Raw genomic sequence first — 22879 nt, 5'->3', positions numbered from 1 at the left:
CAAATCATCCACATATATAACCAAAATGATGATATCATGGCCAATAGTCTTGACATACAAATTTGAGTCAAAAGGACTCCTTTGGAAACCCTAATCTATAAGGTACTTATCGATTTTCATGTACCATGCCTACGGAGCCTATTTGAGGCCATCAAGTGCTTTCACCAGTCAGAGTACCTAGGGTTCTTCATCGACAATCTTGAATCTAGGAGGTTGCGTAATGTACAACTCTTCTTGTAAGTCACCAATCAAGAAGACACTCTTTGCATCCATTTGATGGAACTTCTAGTCACACTAAGATACCATGGCGAGGACTAATCTAATGGAGCTCATCTTTTTTGTCAAAGCAAAGGTCTCTTCATAAACAAGTCCTTAACACTAAGAGAAGCCTTGAGCAACAATATTAGCCTTGTACTTATCTAAAGTACCATCAACGTTGTATTTGACTTTGTAGACCCATTTGCACTTGATGGGTTTCTTCCCTAAAGGAAGATTTGACAACCTTTACAAGTATTACTGTAACTAGTTAGCATGAGTTTCTAACTTTTGGCATCCAGCTTGGTGCATTTAGCATCAAAGATCAAAATAAAAGTTGTAGGACCTAAGACTTTGAGATGATTGGTTATGGGCTTATGGCTTGACTAGGCCTCTTTTAAAGTTTGTTTCTTGACAGCCATTGTAGGAGAGTGGTTGAGAAGATAGACGAGAGTATACACTATTTCAGCCCAAAATTTCATTGGCACACTCGTGTTCAAGCATAGATCGGTTGATTTCAGTGATTGTGCAATTTCTACACTCAACAACGCCATGTTGAGGGGTGTAGGATTTTGTAGTTGGTGCTTTATGCCATGTTGTCCATAGAAATGGAAGAAGGCAATATTCTACCCCATTATCAATTCAAAGAGTAACAATATGTCGACTAGACTCCTTTTCTACAAATGCTTTGAACTTTTGAAACAAAACAAACACCTCTAAAATCTGATGAAGGAAATACCATAACATCTTGCAACTAAAATTATAAAAAAAAAGGTAAAAAATGAATGGACCTAGTAATAGTAGCCACAGGTCCACATATATCAACATGGACCACTTGTAATACCTTAAAGGCTCTTCTTCGGGCCTTAAGATAACTGAACAAAAGGATTCTATTGAGAAAGCTGAAAAAACAAATAGTTGCATCTATTCTTATAAAAGGATTTAATTGACAAAGTTTGTGTGCTTGAAGATGAAATAGTATCACTACCAAAGTGTTGTTTCCAGTGAACTTGCTTTAAAAGGATTATGCAGAAATCTGAAAACAATACATCAACATGAGTGACAGCAATGTTGAGAGTTTCAACAAAGTGCTCATAGGAAGACAATAGACTCTTCAAGGTGATCACCACCATGTCTTCTTCCATCTTTGCGTCCAATAAGCTCCAACTGATCTCAAATGTCCTCGATTTTATTGAGATAATCCTGCAAAGACACCTGTTCATCCATAATGAATGTGAAGGGAACGTTCTTCAAGAAAAATGCATGGCTTTTATAAATGGTTTCATGAAAACCTTTCAAATGGCTCCAAATTTTGGCTATTGTTTTACCAGAAAGAAACCTACAACTAATTGATCAATGACTAAGAGTTTGATGAGCATGACACCTTCTCAATTTTGCTCATTAAATTTGTTCTACTATTTCCCTTCATCTGTAGGATGATCAGTCTTGCCCAAAGCAATTTTGTCAAGACACCTGTATTCAAAGATTGTCATCATATGTTGTTTCCAAGTATTGTAGTTTCTATAGTAGAAACTTTGACTCACCTCAAGTAGAATACTCGTCAGAGATGCCATTATAGAAAATTGAGGTCAAAGGTGGTTGACTAGATGGTGGCATGAATATTGAGGTATAAAATTATCAACAAGACTAATGCAGAAAACAGGTATAGATTTCAAGAATGAATTAATAGAGTTTCGGGCATGGATCGCAATGCAGGAATTGTAGCAGACCGAGAAATCTTTGAGAGAAACCCATAAAAGCTCTCCAAAAACCCACCAAGTATCTCCAATCAAAACTTAAGTATGACAAAAAAAATGGTTTTTGGTAAAAACCCTAGCTATCTGAAGGTTTTATTTTTACTTTTGATCATGTTATTTTTTTCCAATAGAAAGCCACCTCAGTTGCAAGTTCTATAATCTATTACAAAAAAATCATTGAGATTTCTCCCTTGACTCATGATTATAATCATTTGACCAACAAACTGTACGATAATAGCTTATTTTAAAATCCAGGGTGAAGCACAACCAATGGTAAGGCTCACAGGATGGTCATTTCTTCCACATTGTGTTTAGTCCTTCCACCTTCACATAGCAATTAGTATTGGGTAAGCACAAGAATATAGCAGTTTCTTATTTTAATGCCACACTCACTTTGTTTGATGACATGCATCAGAGATACTTTAGTGAATATAGTGCCTAGAGTCCTAGAGAAGAACATTAGCATCTACCATCAACCAAGCTTAAGACTACAAAATCTCTGCTTATGGATGTCTTTTGAAATTTTATTAATGCTTTCTAAATGTCAGGGACGCTGTTGATATGTACATTAATCTACTTCTTAGCCTTGTTACAGAAGAACCTTGCGGACAGGCCAGATTCTTTTGGCTTTTACACTAATCTATCAGAGTTCAGAGATATATTTGCTTATAGGATTGAATGAACAATTGCAGCTAAGGTTGACTATCAGCTGTTTCCTGAAATTTATAACTTATTTCAGCTGATAAATCTGCTGGGTTGAGATAAGAGTGCTGTTTTTGAGGCTATGGAAATTTCTCTCCTTCAGAACAGGGCCTTGTGGTAGGAATCAGGAGCCCCTGTTTTGTCTGAAAAAACGAATTTCACAGGGTAGGTTTAAATTTCATTCAGTTAAGTACAACTGTTGAGAAAGATACCGATACCCAACTTGAAATCTCCCTTTAATTCAAAACCAAAATACAAACTGTTGCTCCACAATTCGGTGCTAATTTAAGCTCAATATTCAATATAATTTTGTTTTTGCTGCAGGGATGCATTGAAATAAGGTGGAAGATGAAAATGTATCATTTAATGCCTAACTACATAAATCAATGGCACGTGTAATATTCTCAAGAGTAATTATCGTTTGCAATAAGAACTTACAGAAGCCACCCAATGCCAAGACCACAGCAAGGAAGGCGCACTTCATGGGGCCTCTCAGATGGAGGTGGTGGAGGTGGTGGATAACTTGGATATCCTACAGCATATGCATACATTAAATACAACAATGTGCCTTTTGTGAATATAAAATGAAATAATTCAGTTTCATGATTATCAGTAAAAAAGTTTTAAACTCTAACTTCACAGATAATCTAACAAACAGAAGAGTTCAATGAATTGAAGGCTACATTAGACTCAAAAACTCAGCAAGCCAACGATCAAAGCAAACTGAAAATGTCAACACATTGAATGATATAGCTAATCAACATTACAATTTTACAACAATCTTAGCAAATTGTAAACATCAGCTAATTGAATAGTTCAGAACTCATAACTCAGAATCACATAGTTGTGAATTGAATTCACCAAAAGCCCAAACTGGGACTTCCCTGTAAAACTCATTTTCTTAAGAATCCTTAGGAATTTATGACTTCGGTGAACTTAAGGTTTTGCAGTATTAAAACTCTGGTAGTTTTGCCTAAGTGAAATTATAACATATTCATTCTTCTAACAAATTATAACAATAACCTGTTTAACCAATTGAAAATCTCAGTAAATAAAAGAGTTTAGAACTAGAGCAACTTTAGCCAATTAAAGGTTATAGTGAATTCAAACTACAGTACCTTTTGCCCAATGAAGCATTTGGCAGATTGAAAATTACAGCAAATGAAAACTCTACCAATTTATAGGGTTGAGAATATCAACCAGTTGTAAATTTTATTCGTCTTTGGTGAAGTGAAGGCTTCGACAAAATTGAAGATTCTGGTGAGTTAAAAACTCAGCAAATTGAAAACTTAAGTGAATTTAAACCATAGCAAAATCAAGATGTTCGCACATTTAAATTTGAAAAAATTTCAAAAATTGAAGACTTATAGAAAAAATGGCCAGGTGAAGGCTCTAGAAAGATTGTGGTAAATATAATGCTGGCTGATAACAACTATTTCTAGTTGTTTTCTTACATGGCGGAAAGAAACAAGACATTTGAAGGTGACTCATATCTCTCCAGGTAGGACTCTTCATCAATCCTGGCATGTGGGCCTCAACTCTCCAGAGAAGCTTCCTTTGCAGGTCCTTGTTTGGGTTCATCTTTCAAGGCTTCCACTTAAGTTTTGAGAAACGACATTCTTCACTCAACTACTCTTTTGATTGGCAAACCTATTGGTTCTCCTACACACTCAGGACAAAAAGGTAATTTCTTATGCTCAAATCTGTGTTAAAGTTGATTTAAATAATCCATTACCAGATTCTGTAGACATAAGTCTTGGATCCTCTTGTTGAATTCAACAGCTTGACTACGAGACCTTTCCATTCAAACGTAGAATTGTCATGATTATGGGCATTTGCAAAGGAGGTGCACTCAATCTAAGTCAACATCTACAGCTGTCAATACCCCTTCCGATCCTGCTCCTAAGGTGGACAAAGGTAGTGTCCCTTAATCTAAAGGTAATGTTGATAATGAAGGCTCTAGAAAGATTGTTGTAAATATGTTGGCTGCTAACAACTATTTCTAGTTGTTTTCTCCTACATGGAGGAAAGAATTAAGACATTTGAAGGTGACCCATATTTCTTTAATCAGGTAGGACTCTTTATCAATCCTGGCATGTGGGCCTCAACTCTCCACAGAGCTTCCTTTGAGGGTCCTTGTTTGGGTTCATCTTCCAACGCTTCCGCTTGAGTTTTGATTAGCAACATTCTTCACTAGACTACTCTTTTAATTGGCAAACCTATTGGTTCTCGTGCACAAACTCGAGACAAAAAGGTAATTTTTTATGCTCAAATCTGTGTTGAAGTTAATTTATATAATCCATTACTAGATTCCATGGAAATATGTTGTGTTACCAGATTTGTCCCCTACTACCTGGATTCGGGTCTAAATCCATGCAGGTCCGGATTTGCATCCAGGTTTGCTGTGGGTCCAAGCAAGGTCCTTATTTCGGACTATGGGTTCACCCGGGTCCGTGCAAGAGCAAACCCATAGCGAACTTGGAAGGACCCGAGACAGTAGGGTCCAAAATGTGAAATAAAACAACTTTAAAAAAAAAAAAATTAATATTTTTTTTTATGTAACCCCTAAAAGGAACGTAATAAAAACATTTCACTCATCTAATCTCTCATGTTGAGGAGGATGATATAGCAACATCTAGAACTAGTGGAACTAATTTGGGTTCCAATGATGAGGATCTAGATATAGTTGCAGCTGGGGATGAAGCCATTGGTCCCTCATTTTTTGATGACCCATTTGACCCTTGAAGGGCATTTCATACTATGATCACTGATAAACTATTAAACACTTGTCATTTATCATTATATTTCAAACTTTACTATTTGATGAACTAGTCTATGTTTTGTAATTTAGTAATTCAATGTATGGTTTTCTTTACAATCATGAAGATAGATTAATGAGTGAATATTTAATGTTTATCGTTGACATTTGGCATTGGTCAATGATCAAGCAACATATATTCATACTATGAAATAACTTAGTTTTGCAATTATGCACTTTTCCTCTTTTTTTTGTATATATATACTCACGAATCCACCCACAAACCCAGATTGGAAATTTTATTTTTGCCCAAACCTACAAACCCAAACTTGAACCCAAATCGACAACTTAGGAAATATGTATAGGATCCTCTTGTTGAATTCAACAACTTGACTATGACACCTTTCTATTCAAACATAGAACTTGTCATGAGTATGGGTATTTGCAAAGGAGTTGCACTCAATATAAGTCAACATCTACAACTGTCATTGTTCCTTCCAATCTTGCTCCTAAGGTGGACAAAGGGAGTGTCCCTTAATCTAAGTGTAATGTTGACAACGAGGGCTTTATTCCTATTAAACCTCCAATAAAGAGTAGGTCAAAAGAGAACATTGATGAACTAACAAAGTGATGGAATTGTTAACTAGTTTGATGTTTTGGATGACTTGGTTTAGGAAGAGGGAATTCCAATTGAGTTGTACACTATTGTTAATCAATAGGAGTGGCATTGTCAGAAGACAAAGGGAATGATAATCAAAACTTGTCTATGGTGAATCTGTTGGAAATATTCAAGAATATGCTAGGTTACTGAAAGGGGAGGGGTGAATCAGTAACCTCAAAATCTTTACCAAATTCAAATCTTAATTGCAATAATCCAATAACCATTTAATTCATTAAAACAGATCTTAACCGCATGCATGAGAAACTGAAAACATAAAACATTCATTGCACTGTAACACAATAATTTGGTGACCCAGAAACCTTCCAAATAGAAAGTAAAACTAGGATGTGGATGATACCCACAAAACTTCAATACTACAGCATAAAGTTGGCCTGTGAAGGCTTACAATGATCACTTCTGATGATCTGCCCTGCTAGGAGCAATAAGGACTGCTAGGTCCACCTTGTTAGAGGTTTTACAAATATACAATGAAGTATGCACTGAGTAAAGAGATTTTACCAAAGACTATTAAGTCTACCTTGTTAAAGGATTTGGACTAGTTCACCTGTTAGAATAAAATAGTAGATCTCTCACTTACAACTTGATTTGCTGATAGAGATTCTTTGAAGTACTGATCACCTTTATGTGATAGATATGACTCTGTTGCTCCTTTGTTAATATGGCCTTACTAAATTTTTGCTGCTGATTCACATTCGCATGCTTCTTCCTTTTTCTCATATACACTTCTCATATATTTTTCATTTTCATTGCCAATATACAAGTTAACACCAATATTACAAAGTCGGCTCAAATGAAGACACTCAGGTTCTGAAGACTGACTTGGTGAAGTTCTGATACACGGCGTCCACTGTCACTACTCGGCATCGTCATGCATTCGGTAGAAGTAGAAGCTCGGTCCTTACTAATCATCTCATAGTAGTCTCGAACTCGGTCTACACTGGTGACTCGGTAGATACTGTGTAACTTGGTAGAAACTGAATTACTCGTTTACCATGACTTCACTTGGCAAACACTAATCATCACATAGCTCGATTAACACTAATTTCACTTCACATGAACTGCTAGCTCGGTTTGAACTGCGAAGCTTGGTAACCACTGAACTGCTTGGGTTGAACTGCTGGACTTCACACCACCTGATTCTGCTCGGTGGCTGCTAAATTACATGGCAAACACTGTAGACTGTTCAATGAGCTCGGTAACCATAAAGAATCTGAATAAGTGTTTTCACTAATAACAAACTTGACTTAATGTCAACAATCTCCCCCTTTGGCATTAGTGACAAAAACACTTATCAGCCAAAACTTATATACATCACAGTGTGATATTGGCTTGGTGTGGTATATTGTTTTTGAGATTTTTCAAAATTTGTCTTTGTAAGTATATACAATATAATATATCTGCAAATTCTATACTTTCCTTTCCTTTGCATGATTCTCCCCCATACAATATACATACTAAGTGTCTTTCCTGTCTCTCCCCATATATACATACTATCTCTCATATATATACATACATATATATATATATATATATATATATATATATATATATATATATATATATATATATATACTGATTTCTCCCCCTTTTTGACAATAATGCCAAAGATTTATTCAAAACTTATTTACATAGAGACACCAATATAAGAAAGAAAATCAGAATGTACCTTAAGTATGAGTGCTAAAGTCTTATCCCAATTTTCTTGCAAAACTTTGCACGTATGTAGAGCAATTTGCACTTTTGCAGAGAGTTCTATCATGTGATTTGCAATGGAGAAGTTGTTGTCATGGATCAATGTTTTGAGTAAACAATGTGCTTCTGCATTGTATCCATGATGGGAAGGATCATATTCTGAATATCTATCAATGAAGACCGGATCCTTGCTTCTTCTCTCAACAACTCTGCCTGCATATCTGACAAGAATCTGATTTTCATATGATGTGCAAAGCTTGAACTCTGGGTAACATTACATAATTTTCCAAAAAGTGATGTTACATTTGTGCAAGAGTTTTTAAGATTGGTCAAAATTGAGGAAAGCCCTACTTGCTGAATGGCAATTTGCTGAGCAATGTGCTCAAGTACTTTGTTATCAAATTTCTTCTCTGCTTTCTCAATCAATTTGTCTTGACCACTTGAGTCCTCATTAAACTTCTAGACTACCTCTTCCAATTGAAACAAAATGTGTTGAGAAGTATCAACTTCAACACCTATCACCTCAGTCAAAATATTCTTAGCATCTTCTATGATTTTATATTCTTTGTCTCTTTCCTCTCTCAATTTCTTTTGTTTTGCTTTCTTTTGGAGGAGTTGATTAGCTATTTGCATTTGATCTGCAGTGGCATTATCAAAATTCCATTTTGGAATCTCAATCTCCTCATCTAGGTCAATGTCTTCCTCTATCTCCTTTCCACTCAAAAGTCTTGTACTTGGTTGAGCCTTAGGTTCAACTGCCTTTGTACTTACTGCCTTAGTAGAGATAGTAGGACTAGCTGTAAAAACTGATATAGTACCAAGAAAAGGAATACTGACTAGTATGCCTACTGAATCCAAAATTGAAGTACTTACAGAGGTATCCAAAGCTGTAGAAGACAAAACTGTAAAATCCAAAATTGTAGAACTCAAAATTGTACTTACTGCTAAAGAACACAAAATTGTAGAACATACTATACTCATTATTGATGATGCTGACTCGGGAGTTGAAGAAAAGAGAGGTTACAACTCGGTAGATGAAGTGGTAGACACTTCTACAAGTGATGTGTTGAGTTGTGAGGGAGCGAAGACTGATTGGACATTTGATGTATCTCCTGTAGTCGCAATCAAACTTGTTGAAGTTGTCTCCGAACTTGATGTAGCTATTGATTTGCTTGGAGAGTGAGGAAGTGAGGCAATGACTGCATCTACTATCTTTATAGGATCAGTCTCCTCATTATCTTCTTTGTCTTCCTCGATAGCTTCTTCCTCTTTATCTTCTTCAACTTCTTCATTATCAAACTGTATTGGCTCAAAGTATGTTTCTTCTTCCTCATCATCACTGTCATCATCCTTGACTTCTATTGGGAAGTCACTTTGTTTATGCAAGTGATAAACATTCTTCCACATACCTGTGGCATTCTTGACTACATGCTCTATATCCTTTAACAAAATTAAACAAGTATTAAATCTAAGAGTCATCTTGTCTTCATTTTTCTTCATAGACTCTTTTACCTCAGCATTTGTGATACTCGGTAACAACTCCCTCGGGGTTTGTTCATAGATATCTTTTGTTGTCTGCGTAGCTGAGTCCCATCTTGGCTTTAACTTCTCCAATAGTTCATTAGAGATCTGAGAGGCTATCTGATTAGGGGAATACTTCCATTTGCCCATCTTAGTTAGCACCAAATCTTCAACCTGTTTCTTCTCAGCCTCTGTCCTCGTCTCATAATTTAATGATTTGAAGTTGGTTATCCCTGCACCTTCTTCCAATCGTTTCAGTTTTTCCTGGAAGGTGGGAGGAGGCTTGCTAAACAGAACTACACTACCTTTCTTCTTGGATCTCCTGGTAAACACTGCAATGGATGGCTTGGGTGGCTTGGTGATGATCACCTTGCCTTTCTTCTTCACTGGCTCTTCTTCCTTTTTTGACTCTTCATCCTCTGCTTCATCGTCATCTTCTCCCTTACCCTCGGTCAACATAAGAGGTGTGCTGGTTTGAGTTTTGTTACTCTCCTCTTGCCTTTTTAACCGCCTATGGAAGCTTGATTTCAAGCTCTAATCTCCCCTTGGCCTCATCATATGTTCCAAAGTGTGGTGTCTTTGGATCAACAAGTTCGTTTATCAAGGCTTCAATTATGTCCTTTGCTTCATCAATGTTTACCTCATAAGGAAGAGGTTTTACCCATACAATTATGGTTTTCACTGCCTAAATGTAGACTTAGTCACTGTCTACCATGAAACAAACATTGTCTTTGTAATCTTCAACCAATTTCCTAGGAATCCTGAATCTGTTATTCATCTTTTCCTTGAAGACATCAAAGTAATTATCCATTATGCTAACAAAATTCTCACCCATTTCTGCAATATACTCGTTAATCTAATACAAAATTGGCACATCTTTTCTCCATACGACTGTACCTTTAGAAGGGAAAAACTTTTGAACATAGAAAAATAGACATGTCAACAATGAACCGAATTTGCAAGGGTTGTTCGTGGATGTCCTTATAATTTCCATGTTTTTGTTAAACTGTTTCAACAAGTCTGCAAGATCATATGACAGATTGTTCTTCACGACCTTGAATGCCAAGTCTACTACTTCACATGACACACTATTTAGACAACTAGAACTATAGATCTTGTGAGCTATCACATGTATGCCGAATTTCAGTTCTACATCAGTTACACTATTGATCTTCATACCTCTGTCGTCCCACTCAGCTAGGGTTTTCTTCTCTAACTCCACCCAACCTAGCATTTTAGTAGTTTCGGCTTTGGAGAGCATGGGAAGGCCAGTGATACGATGAATCATCTTCTTAGTGATCAAAACTGGTTGCTCAAGCCATAACTGACCGTTGTGAACTCGGCTTAGGATGTATCTCATCCATTTGATTTGGAAACTTCGAGGCAGGTGTGGAATGTGGGTTAAACCCTTATCTTCCAAGTGCTTATGTTCGGGTTTAAGAACACCATTCACACACAATTCACCTAGGGCATCATCCATCTCTAGGGTTCCAATTTCTTGAATTGCACACTTAAAATGAGTTCGGATATGTTAATGAGTAGTACCTTAGGAGGGATCTGTGATTGCGCTCCATTTGGATCGAGGGTTTCAGCAATTGCTAGCACAAGTTTGAAATCTGGTGGTTTCCATTCGACTCCTTGGACCAACATTTCTGACCCTTTCTTTGCCTTGTTACTGCTGCTTAATGCTGCCATGGCTACTTGGTAGGTTAAGGAAAACTTTGAAAAAAAAAATTTACTACAAATTCCACTCGAAATTGCTTGATCGCTCTGCAATTCGCTCAATCGCAATACACTTAAAATTTTTGGTGAAAAATAAATTTGATTTCTTGCCTTTTGATAACACTTTGCCATTAATGATCAGTACGAAGGTAGCTGAAATGACATCATTATGAGTGAAAGGCTGTCATCCACTATCTGTTCAGATCGCTCGGTGAATGCTTCATAACTCCGTAACCAAACATGTGAGATTAGTTACTCCCGACCTTGTTTGGTAGAGTCCATGCCCAACTTTACGCGGTAGAGAAAGTAACTCGGTGGTAACTGATACTGATCTTCTGTGATCCCTTTGTATCTTGAATACTGATTTGGATCTTTGCTTCCTTTCAATTTTGGAACAGTTTGGATGTGATCATGATAACGCAGTTCCAGTTCTTTCTTAAGAACTTAATTGGAAATGGTGGAGTCACCCACTTCTTGAGTGACATGACCATCATTGGTTGGACTAGCTTCCTCAGTAGATTTAAGAATCCATTACTGCCTCATTTGTTTTCTGATGTTGTATGCTTTTGCTTTCTTTTCATCTTCAATTCTTCCTGTATTGATGCAATTCTTGGCTAGATGACCAAGTTTTGTACAAATGAAACATCTTATGGTAGTATCTCTCTTCCTTGTGTGATGTTTAACACAATTCATGCCAATGTATCCATACTCTCCACAGTAATGACATCTACACTAGGTGTTATAGTCCCAACCAAATATTGCTTTCACAATTTGCTCTATTGGATTGAATGACTTGGTTCTGCATTCTGATGCCTTGTGACATTGTTTCTTGCATTTGTGACACTTGCCTTCAAATTTTGGTTTCTCTTTACATTCATTAGCCTTGTAACCATGTTGATTGCAATTGTAACATTTACCATTGAATTTTGCTTTACCATTACTCCAACATTTGTTTGATGTATGACCTATCTTACCATAGTGATTGCAAGTAGGTCTTTGATTCTTTTGAGCACCTTGTTTGGAGGATTCACCTTCTTCTTTGTATCCAATTCCTGCTTTACGTTTTTGCCTATAGAGATTATGCTCATTCAATTGATTCAATTGATTCATGTCTGCTTGGGATTTCATCATTCTCTCATTGATTTGTTTTTTAGTGTTTAGGTCCTTTTTCAATCTTTCACTGATTTGCTTTTCAGATCTCAACTTGCTTCTTATTCTTTCATTGATTTGTCTTTCTAAATTTAGATCATTTCTTAATCTTTCATTGATCTATCTTTGGCTCATGATTTCTTCATTTGCATTGGAGATTTGATCTATAAGATCTGCATGCTAAAGGGATTGGCTCTGGATCTCATTGTTTCTTCCATCCATTTCTTCTCTCATCGTGTTCCTTTGTTCCAAAATTTCACATAGCCTTACTCACTGAATTTCTTGTTCTCTTTTGAGCTTTCTTATTTCTTCTTGTAGGTAACCATTCTTCTCTAAGAGTTCTTTGATTGCATCATTTGCTTCATTTGAATTGCTTGAAGGGAAAAGGTCTTCAATCTTTTCTTCAATGTACTAATGATCATTCATTTGATTTGCAAGTTCCTTCCTTCTTTTCAGGGATTGGGAAAGTTGCTCCTTAGCTTTCTTGAGTTGTGCAATGGTCATTTCTAGATCTAACTTTTCATTGTCAATTGCCTTATCAAGTCTGAATATCTCCATTGTCCTTGATCTTTGCTCAAGCTGTCAAACTTTTTCCTTGAGAACCACAAAGCTCTGATACCAATTGTTGAAAATATTTAAGACTATGGTAAGTTACTGAGAGGGGAGGGATGAATCAGTAACCTCAAAAACTTTACCAAATTTAGATCTTAATTGCAATAATCCAATAACCATTTAATTCATTAAATCAGATCTTAAGTGCATGCATGAGAAACTGAAAACATAAAACATTCATGGCACTTGAACACAATAATTTGGTGACCCAGAAACCTTTCAAATAGAAAGTAAAACTGGGGTGGGGATGATACCCACAAAACTTCAATACTACAGCATAAAGTTGGCCTGTTAAGGCTTACAATGATCACTTCTGATGATCTGCCCTGTTAGGAGCAATAAAAACTGCTAGGTCCACCTTGTTAGAAGTTTTACAAACATACAATGAAGTATGCACTCGGTAAAGAGATTTTACAAAAAACTATTAAGTCTACCTTGTTAGAGGATTTGGACTGGTTCATCAGTTAGAATGAAACAGTAGATCTTTGACTTACAACTTGATTTGTTGATAGAGATTCTTTGAAGTACTGATCACCTTTATGTGATAGATATGACTCTGCTACTCATTTGCTGATATGGCCTTACAATATACTTTTGTTGCTAATTCACATTCGAATGCTTCTTCTTTTTTCTCACACACTTCTCATATATTTTTCATTTTCATTTCCATTTTCATTTCATGGATATGATACAATACATTACATATATACATATATATACACACACACACACATATATATATTTATCAATCCAATTTACAAGATTACAAAGTCAGCCAATATACAAGTTAACACCAATATTACAAAATCGGCTCAAATGAAGACACTCGGGTTCTGAAGACTGACTTGGTGAAATTCTGATACATGGCGTCCACTGTCACTACTCGGCATCGTCATGCATTCGGTCGAAGTAGAAGCTCGGTCCATACTAATCATCTCAGAGTAGTCTCGAACTCGATCTATACTGGTGACTCGGTAGAAACTGTGTAACTTGGTAGAAAATGAATTACTCGTTTACCATGACTTCACTCGATAAACACTAATCATCACATAGCTCAGTGAACACTAACTTCACTTCACATGAACTGCTAGCTCGGTTTGAACTGCGAAGCTTGGTAACCATTGAACTGCTCGGGTTGAACTGTTGGACTTCACACCACCTGATTCTGCTCGGTGGCTACTAAATTACATGGCTAACACTGTAGACTGTTCAATGAACTCAATAACCATAAAGAATCTGAATAAGTGTTTTCACTAATAACAAACTTGACTTAATGTCAACAATCTCCCCCTTTGGCATTAGTGACAAAAACACTTATCAGCCAAAACTTATATGCATCACAGTGTTATACTGGAAATTCCAATCTCCTACAGAAAAAGAGGTTTTAGGATCTATGAAAAGCAACAGCGCTTCTCCTACCCTAGGCATATAGTGAAAATCCCTTAATAAGGGACCTTTGACGAAACCTTTGAGAATTGGACAAAAGACAAACCGGGAGAAGGTGACAGTTGTTGGGGATACCTTGGTAGAATCTGAATCAATGAAACCAATTAACTCACACTTCTCCCGATCTCATAAAATGATTGTTTTATTATGGAACATGAGGGGTTTAAATATCATCCCTAAACAAAAGGTTGTTCATATCTTGGTTGATACCCATTTTATTGACCCTATAAAAAGGAAACTAAGTTCCTTTGAGAGTCAATTTCACAACAAACATTTAGAGATCTCCAATTAGCTAAAACCAATGAAGATATCTAATTATAGATAAAGGAAAAAATATTTTAATTACAGAAATAGTAAGTGCATATGACAAGGAATTCATGTCCAGATCTAAGCATCTTAAACAAAACCAATGCGGCATGTCGATTTTTGCACAGTGCATACTAGTCCAATATAGACCAAAATGGAAAAGGCTTAGAATGTAATGTAATTTCAGCAATGCTTGTGGTCAGCCTAGTGGATGCTAGTGAGAAGGCAATGACGGCTTCCCTAGGTAGGAAAGTAGTGAGGAAGTGTTTTTTTGGGGGAATTAGATGAAGTGTTGGACAGTGTGCACAATTGTAGAGGAATTCATCTTCCTAGGGACTATATTGTTCTACATTAAAGATGAAAGGTGTACCCTTAATTGAGTATAGGGATAGTGCAAGGGTGGTCCAGAGGAGATTGATTATGGAGAGATTCCTTCTTGCTTAAGAACCTAGTGGACATATCTCCTGATGGCAGCCCAGGATGGCTTCAAAGCTACTTGATGGTAAAGGACTTCATTGCAAAGGAAGATGAAGAGGAGGTTGTTGACGAAGAGGAGGTTGTCTACGAACTCATTAATGAAATCACTATCTGTAGTTATCATGGTTCTTTGAGATCCCTATGCATGTATCAAACTAATAGATGAGAACAGCTTGGGTTGGTGTCCAAGCTTGGCAATCCAAGGGTTTCATCGCACTTCATAGAGGACAATAATAAAAACAAAACTTAATCACATGTTCAAACCACCTATCAAGTGGACACATAGGAGAAATATCCCCAAACATTGCACCAAGTTTACCTAAAGACAGACTGGATATCAATGTGGTGAGAGGGTTCATTATCTGTAGTAGACTTATTGGAGACAGAGCAGTTTGCTGCCCATTCCACATCATTATATCTGAAGAAAGGTTCCATTCCTCTAACTAAAACTACCAACCATAAACTCCAACTATATCTGTTTGAAGTCCTGAACATATCTCTCTAATGATTCAAGCCACTGAAGTCCCAAATGGCATCAAATTTGTTTAGTCCAAGTAACACAGAAACTACTTGTCAATTGGTAATCCCCCATTTGAATTCAACTATGATATAACACGGTTACAACTCAACGGAAAACCATCAGCAACAATGACATTAAATCTAGGAAACTCTTCTATGTGAAGTCCACATCTACTAACTAGACCCTTATCAATGAAATTATGTGCAGCCCTGCGGTCCACTAAACATACCATTTGATGCCTCTTTAGAACTCCTTTCAGCCGGAAACGTCTACCTCAAAGAATTCTAGATCAAGTGGAATTCCATGGGTTCTCTCTAACAGTAGAATCCACTAGTTCTATCTATTGAGGTTGATTTTCCTCAAGGAAACTCAGTTATAAATAAAAACTTGTCAACTTCTTAATTACTCCTTAAAAAGAATCCAAACCCAAAACGCTATGTGCACCTCCAAAGGCTTAGATTTTAGGCAGCCTGATCTGGAAAATAAGATTTTCCTTAAAACCATACTGTAATGTCTCCTCAAGTTTATCAAATGTGGTCTCTACTTTTGTTGACTACTAGAATTCCCCCTCCTTAGTTGAATCGGTTAAGGTAGATGCTAACCGGGAGAAACATCATGCAAACCTTCTGTAATAGTAACATAAACCCTAGAATCCTCTCAAATCAGATATATTCATACGAGGTGGCCAGTCCATGATTGCTTGTATTTTCCTAGTGTACCTTTACCCCTTCAACTCCTATCAAAATCCCAAATAAAGAATTTCAGACATTCTGAATTCACACTTTGAAGCTTTTGCAAACACCAATTGCCTTTCCATGATGCTTAGTACTACATCCAAGTGCTGCAGATGTTCAATACATGTCCTACTATAAATTAGTATATCATCAAAGAATACTAATACAACTTTTCTCAACTACTCAGGAAAGTATGGTTCATGCAAGTTTGAAATGATGTTGGTGCATTTGTGATTCCAAGGGGCACGACAAGGAATTCAAAGTGGCCACAATGACAATGGACTATTGTGTTTTGAATGTCTTCTTCCCACACTCTTATCTAATGATAGCTTGACCGTAAATCAATCTCGGAAAAGAACACCAAAGCATGCAACTCATCTAGAAGCTCGTCGATCCTAGGAATGGGCTATCTATTCTTAATGTCTGTTTGTTTAGTACTTTGTAATCTATACACATGTGCAATGCTCCATCTTTTTTCTTGACCAGCACCATAGAAGAAGCAAAAGGACTGGAACTTGGCTGTATGTGTGCCATTTTCAACAACTCCTTGATTATCTTTTCAATTTCCTCTTTGAAATGATGAGGATGCTTGTAAGGTGTCATGATAATCAGTTTTGAACCTTCTTCTAACTCAATCACATGTTCAAACCCCTATCAAGTGGAAGCCCGAGAGGAATATCCCCAAGCACTGTACCGTGTTTATCTAACATAGATTGGATGTCAACGTGGTGAGAGGGTTCATTATCTGCAGTAGAATTAGTGGAGATAACACAATGGGCTGCCCATTCCACAGCATTATGCCTAAAGAAAGCTTCCATTCTTCTGGCTGAAACTAACCTTGGACCACTGTTTGGCATAGCTTTTAGCATTGTTTTCTTACTCTCAACCATTAACTCCAACTGCATTCGTTTGAAGTCTTCAATATATCTCTCTAATGATTCATGCTACTGAAGCCCAAAAATGACATCAACACTTTTGAGTCCAAGAACAAAGAAATCACTTGTCAATGTGTAATCCCCCATTTGAATTTTCGGCTGTTGTATAACAGAGTTACAACTCAGGAGAAAACCCTTCACAACAATGACATTAAATCCAGGGAACTCTTTTGCCTGAAACCCACATCTACTGACTAGACCCTCATCAATATAATTATGTGTAGCACCATTGTCCACTAAGCATACCATTCACTGCCCCATTGGAACTCCTTTCAATCAGAAACGTCTACCTCGAGAAATTCAAGAGAATGAGGAAATGTGCAGGTTCTCTCTCAGGGTAGTGTCCTCAAGTTCTATTTGTTGAGGTTGATTTTCCTAAGGGTCTTCTTCCTCAAAGTCGTCCTCTAACTTGGTTTGATCCTCCTCTTTTGAATGCACTTCAATTAAGTGTAGCTTGCTTTACCAAGGCAACGATGTCCTGATTCTCATGATTCTTTACGAAAAAGCACAATTTCTTTTTTCTAAGTTCATTTCGTGTTTCTTGATCGACCTTTGAAAGTGTACTTCTTGGCTGATTTGGCCCTTTTTATCAGACTTACAAGGGCTGAAATCTTTATTCCGAGGCTGGCAAGATGTTGTAATTCCTAAATCCATTGCTAGTCCAATAGCATCATCTAAAGAATTGGGCCTATGAGCTTTAACCAATCCTTTTACTCTGTCACTTGGATCTTCAACAAATAACATTGTGACTCTTTTCTAAGGCATATAAGGAACAATCTATTGATTTCGGATCTGCTGCAAATGTACTAAGCACTGCCATTTATTTGGTATGTGTGTTCCAAATGGCAATGACCTCTTATTTATAATGAGAGAAGGATAAGAAGAGACATGTCCCATTAGAAACATATCCCTTCATGGGACATGTCTATTCATTAATTTGATAATTAATATAATAACAAATATAATATATATATATATATCATTATTTTATTAATTTCTCTCACATAATAAACTTATATCTCATGTGTAATTATACCTCATATATAATTACATATAGCCATAGTTTTATCCGACTGAAGCTACCAAACATCAACACTCCCTCTTAGCTAGGGAGGATAAACACAAGACAAATATTACACCACTGGCAATCTTTAGGAATAAATCTTTAATCAGAAGATTTCCACTATTTAGATATCACATTTGGTATCATGAGTATTGGCCTTCATAATATCAACATATGATAATCACCAAAAGTTTGAGTAATGGTCTCCAGAATTTCAACACTTAATATTCACTATTACTCAATAAGGCAATGGTCTCCAAAATATCAACATTTGATATTCATCATTTTGATATCACATTTGAGTATTGGTCTCCAAAATATCAACATATGATATTCACCAGATACTCTTTAAGTAATGGCCTCCAGAATGAGATGCAAGATATTCACTAAGCACTGTGAATAATGGCCTCTAGAACATCAAGTCGTATGATATTCACCACATACTCTTTGTAATGGCCTCTAGAACATCAATTTGCATAACATTCACCATATACTTAAAAAATGTTTATAAAGTATGTGCACATGCGTTCTCATAATGTGTACCATATAAACATCCACCATGCAAAGTATAATCTATCATGATCTGCATAGACATTGTAAGATTACTATCATAATAGAAAATTAAGTTATTGTAATATCGTCACCTTTCAAAAACTTCTTCAAATACAAGTGACATCATTTGGAAGTTGTCACTTCCTCATGATGTATACAAGGAGTAGGCCCATAAAAGTCACATAGTCACAACGTATATTCATGAAGCGCAATCCTCTTGACTGCTACAATTGATCATTGGAGAATCCATCTCAACATGGTTTACTCCCTCTAAATCAATATGATCAAAGATCACCAAAGACTGAATCATATCCTCTATCTACTCCTTCAGACGAATGCATCAAACTCCCTCTGAACATCAATCTTCTGAGCCCCTTTAGCTTTGAAGAAGTGTTAGACTCCCTCTAAATATCAGTCTCCCTTTTCCTGCAATAACATTCTCGGAGGAAAAGATCAAAGCAAATATATAACTTGAGAATAATAAGTAATAATAAAATCACTCCAATATTTTGCACACACATTCTCCCCACAATTCTTTTTTTTTTACATGTAAAAGAAATGCATTCCTTATGATCCCATATATACTTATCATGTATATATATATATATATATATATATATATATATATATATATATATATAAGAAATTTAAATAAAATGTTTCAAATGTGAAAGGGGAACCTTAAATAATATACCTACCTTTTAATTTGATAGGTAACTTGGTGGAATTTATATTAAATCCACATTGTTCATTTCCCATCTGGTTACCTGTGGGTCCCTTTGTAGTAGGCCCAACCAAAAGGGTAGGTGGTAGTTTGTTTGCAACGCCATATCAATACTTCAATCCACTTATAAACTTGCCTTTTTACATTACTCGATCTCATCTAACTTCCATATGGGAGTCGAGCATTTAAGGATAAGGCCACATTATTCCATGTGGAACCCTCCCTAATGGCATTAAAGCCCGTTAAACTTCACTTTCCCATCTTTCTTTGTGGAAATTGTAGTTCCTTTCTATGTTTTCTGCACTTAGATCCCATTTTCAATGTGCTCTTTTATTTTTTCCCGATCTTGTCCACGTTATTCGTGCAATGATTTTATAATAAAATTGTCTCTATGTGTGGCATTGTTGTGGAACAATGATCATTTGAACCAATTATCGCTGAGAAAGGGCTGACCATGATATATGTTTGTGTTATAGGCAATGTCTTGAATGCAATCACTATTTCAGATTATCTATTTCACCAATACTTTATCGCACACTTTCGATTTTGTGTATTGCTTCTTTTAATGATTTTTTGTATCTCATATCTTCTTTGATAGTCTCTGACCTTTTACTTAATTTATCTTATACGTGGTGCATACGAAAAAATCACAACTATTTATTTTGTTCACTGAGTTTAATAGTGACTAATTTTCCACTATCTATATTAATAAAAAATACTATTAAAAACATTGCTTGTCTTCAATACATAGTTCGTTGTCACCTCTACAAGTGGCATTTTCAGATCAATACAAATGCACCATACTAACCAACACCAAAAGTATCCAACTTACATTTCTTTATTTGTCTATATTATATAGATTCTCCACTGTAGATGATAAGGAGATCACCGTTGGAAATATTGTCATGTCTTGACCGTTGATGTTAAGACTTTGTCAAGCCCTGTTTAGGTGCTTGGTAACCATGCCGAAGATTGTGGTTTGTGGTGAGTCAAATTCTGATAATTTTGAACGGGATCATTGTCTATAATTTGATTACAATCTATCTTTTATGTGTAGAGAGCAGCACCTCTTTAACTGATATTTCTGCATACATATCAAAGAGAGTCCAAAAATAACATCGATAAAATTCTTCTGGAGTACTAAAACAAATCTATTTTGTTAGGTTACCAAATTCACTCTGGCAACTAGAAAATCACAAGTCAGTCCGTTGTATATGCATATTCGATTCGAAATCAATTCCAAATCGCAATTTGACTATAATATTCGTTGTAAATTCATTTATACGGACCCTAGTTTCTGAGTGAATGTGAAACCATGTGTGCCAACCCGAAAGTAGTTTCAGCAAATTTAAAACAAATTTGAGCGAATGTCATTTTTGGTTGACTTCAATGGCAATATTTTAAATTTATTTTATCAATATTATAATGTAAAGACTAGAGTTGTAAACAGTAAACCTAAAAGGCGCCGCTTGTAAAGTCCATTTTGCAATGAGACATTATATTTCGATGACTCAATTTCGCCACGATTTTGCAATAAGATGCTAAATTTCAATGACCCAGGCTAAGTCGATTGGTAGAACACAATATATTTCATCAGTCGTTCACTCAAGTTAAGTCATTTGTAAAGTTATTCACAAGTCACCATTCACGACAATGGTAGTAGTCACCATTCATGGCAAAGGCACACAAGTTACAAGTCAGTCACCATTCACAGCAGAGGCATTAAAGTTAATAATAAATATTATAATCTAATATTTATAATTATTATTCAATTTTTTTGTTGATGGGATGCACCACTCTAATTGTCTAAGACATTGCAAACACACCAGGCCTATGTGACTGCAATCAATCTCAGATTCTCAAATAGTGAAGAGTATTTACTATTTCAATTTGTGAATGTGATCGTATTATTTGAAGCTAAGTTGCAAATGAGACTTAGACTATTTAGCCGTTTATCTACATATGCAAATTTATTATATTAGTTTATTTTAAAGATTCTTGTGAAAGGATCTTGAATTTTCGCACATCCAAATCAGAGAAATTTATTTTTTTGTTCTCTATTATTTGTAGATTCTGTCATTCTACAAATGGTTGCAAGTGGTTTTGGCACTGAACACCCCCACGTCAAAATCGACAGATGCTCCTCATTATGGAAATACATGGAAATACTTCGACCAATGCTAGGTGGAGGAGGTTGTGTATGGATTTGCAGCCATTGCAAAGAGGAATCGAGTAGTTCTTATAATAGAGTGAAAGCACATTTGTGCTTTATTCCACAAAAAGGCATTAAATTTTGTACAGGGAAGCTGAGAGTAAACGGAAAGCTACCTAAAACCCTCTTTCCAAACCACATTGTGAACAAATACATTCAAGAACAAAAGCAAGCAGATGAGGCTATTGGAAGGGCAAATGTTGCCCATTCGTTGCAAAGTAGTAGCCCTTCAAAGAAAGGGAAAATGTCATCTATGTCTTCAACTTCCATTACCAATGAACCACTGGTTGAGGGTCATCCATTCTTGCGGTCTCCTCAACAACTTGTAAGTAAAAAAGCAATGAGACCATTGGAAGCATCATTCAAAATGAAGCTAGAGACATTGTCGATCAAGCCATAGCGAAATGTGTATATGCAAATGGATTATCATTTAATATTGTTCGCTTACCATATTGGCAATACATGGTGAGAGCAGTTAATGAGGCTCCAAAAGGGTTCAACGGCCTTGGTTATGAGAAGGTATGCACCACTTTACTCAATAATGAGGTGGCCCATGTAGAGGCTGCTATGCTGCCCATCAAGGATTGAAGGACCAAAACAGGTGTCACAATAGTATTGAATGGATAGAAAGATGTGAGGAACTGTCCTTTGGTGAATGTTATTGCAATGTTACAAGAGGTGCAATGTTCTTGAGAGCTGTTGATTGTGAAGGTCAGGTAAAGGATGGTCCTTTCATTGCAAACATTCTCATCTAAGCCATTGAGCAACTTGGCCCTTAGAATGTTGTTCAAATAGTAACCGAAAATGCCAAGAATTGTAGGGCTGCCAGTTTATTGGTTGAGGAGTGGTACGAACACATTTTTTGGACACTGTGTTGTTCAGTCACTCAACCAAATGCTGCAAAAAATTGGCACTAAGGTTGAGTGGATAAAAAAAAATGTATGAAGAGGCACAAGATATCCAAATGTTTATCACAAACCACCATATACAAAAGCCATATTTAGACTGACAATTCTCGAAATTCGAGCTCTTAAAGGTAAGTACAATTGTTTAAAATTTA

General features: G+C 36.2%; 1 protein-coding gene across 1 annotated transcript in view; it reads right to left on the bottom strand.

Annotated features, from left to right (window-relative positions):
* LOC149553088 (uncharacterized) overlaps positions 1-22879 on the bottom strand; it is a 74032-nt gene that overhangs the window by 41005 nt on the left and 10148 nt on the right. The window contains exon 2 of the mRNA XM_089788603.1: positions 3153-3246. Coding sequence (XP_089644729.1) covers positions 3153-3246 — 94 coding nt within the window. The remainder of the gene's footprint in view (positions 1-3152; positions 3247-22879) is intronic.

The sequence above is a fragment of the Cupressus sempervirens genome, chromosome 6 (assembly GCF_028749045.1).
Source record: "Cupressus sempervirens isolate cs-2001-9-10 chromosome 6, ASM2874904v1, whole genome shotgun sequence".
NCBI lineage: Eukaryota > Viridiplantae > Streptophyta > Pinopsida > Cupressales > Cupressaceae > Cupressus > Cupressus sempervirens.
Note: the sequence above shows the minus strand (reverse complement) of the source record. Positions and strands in the feature narration are given on the sequence as shown.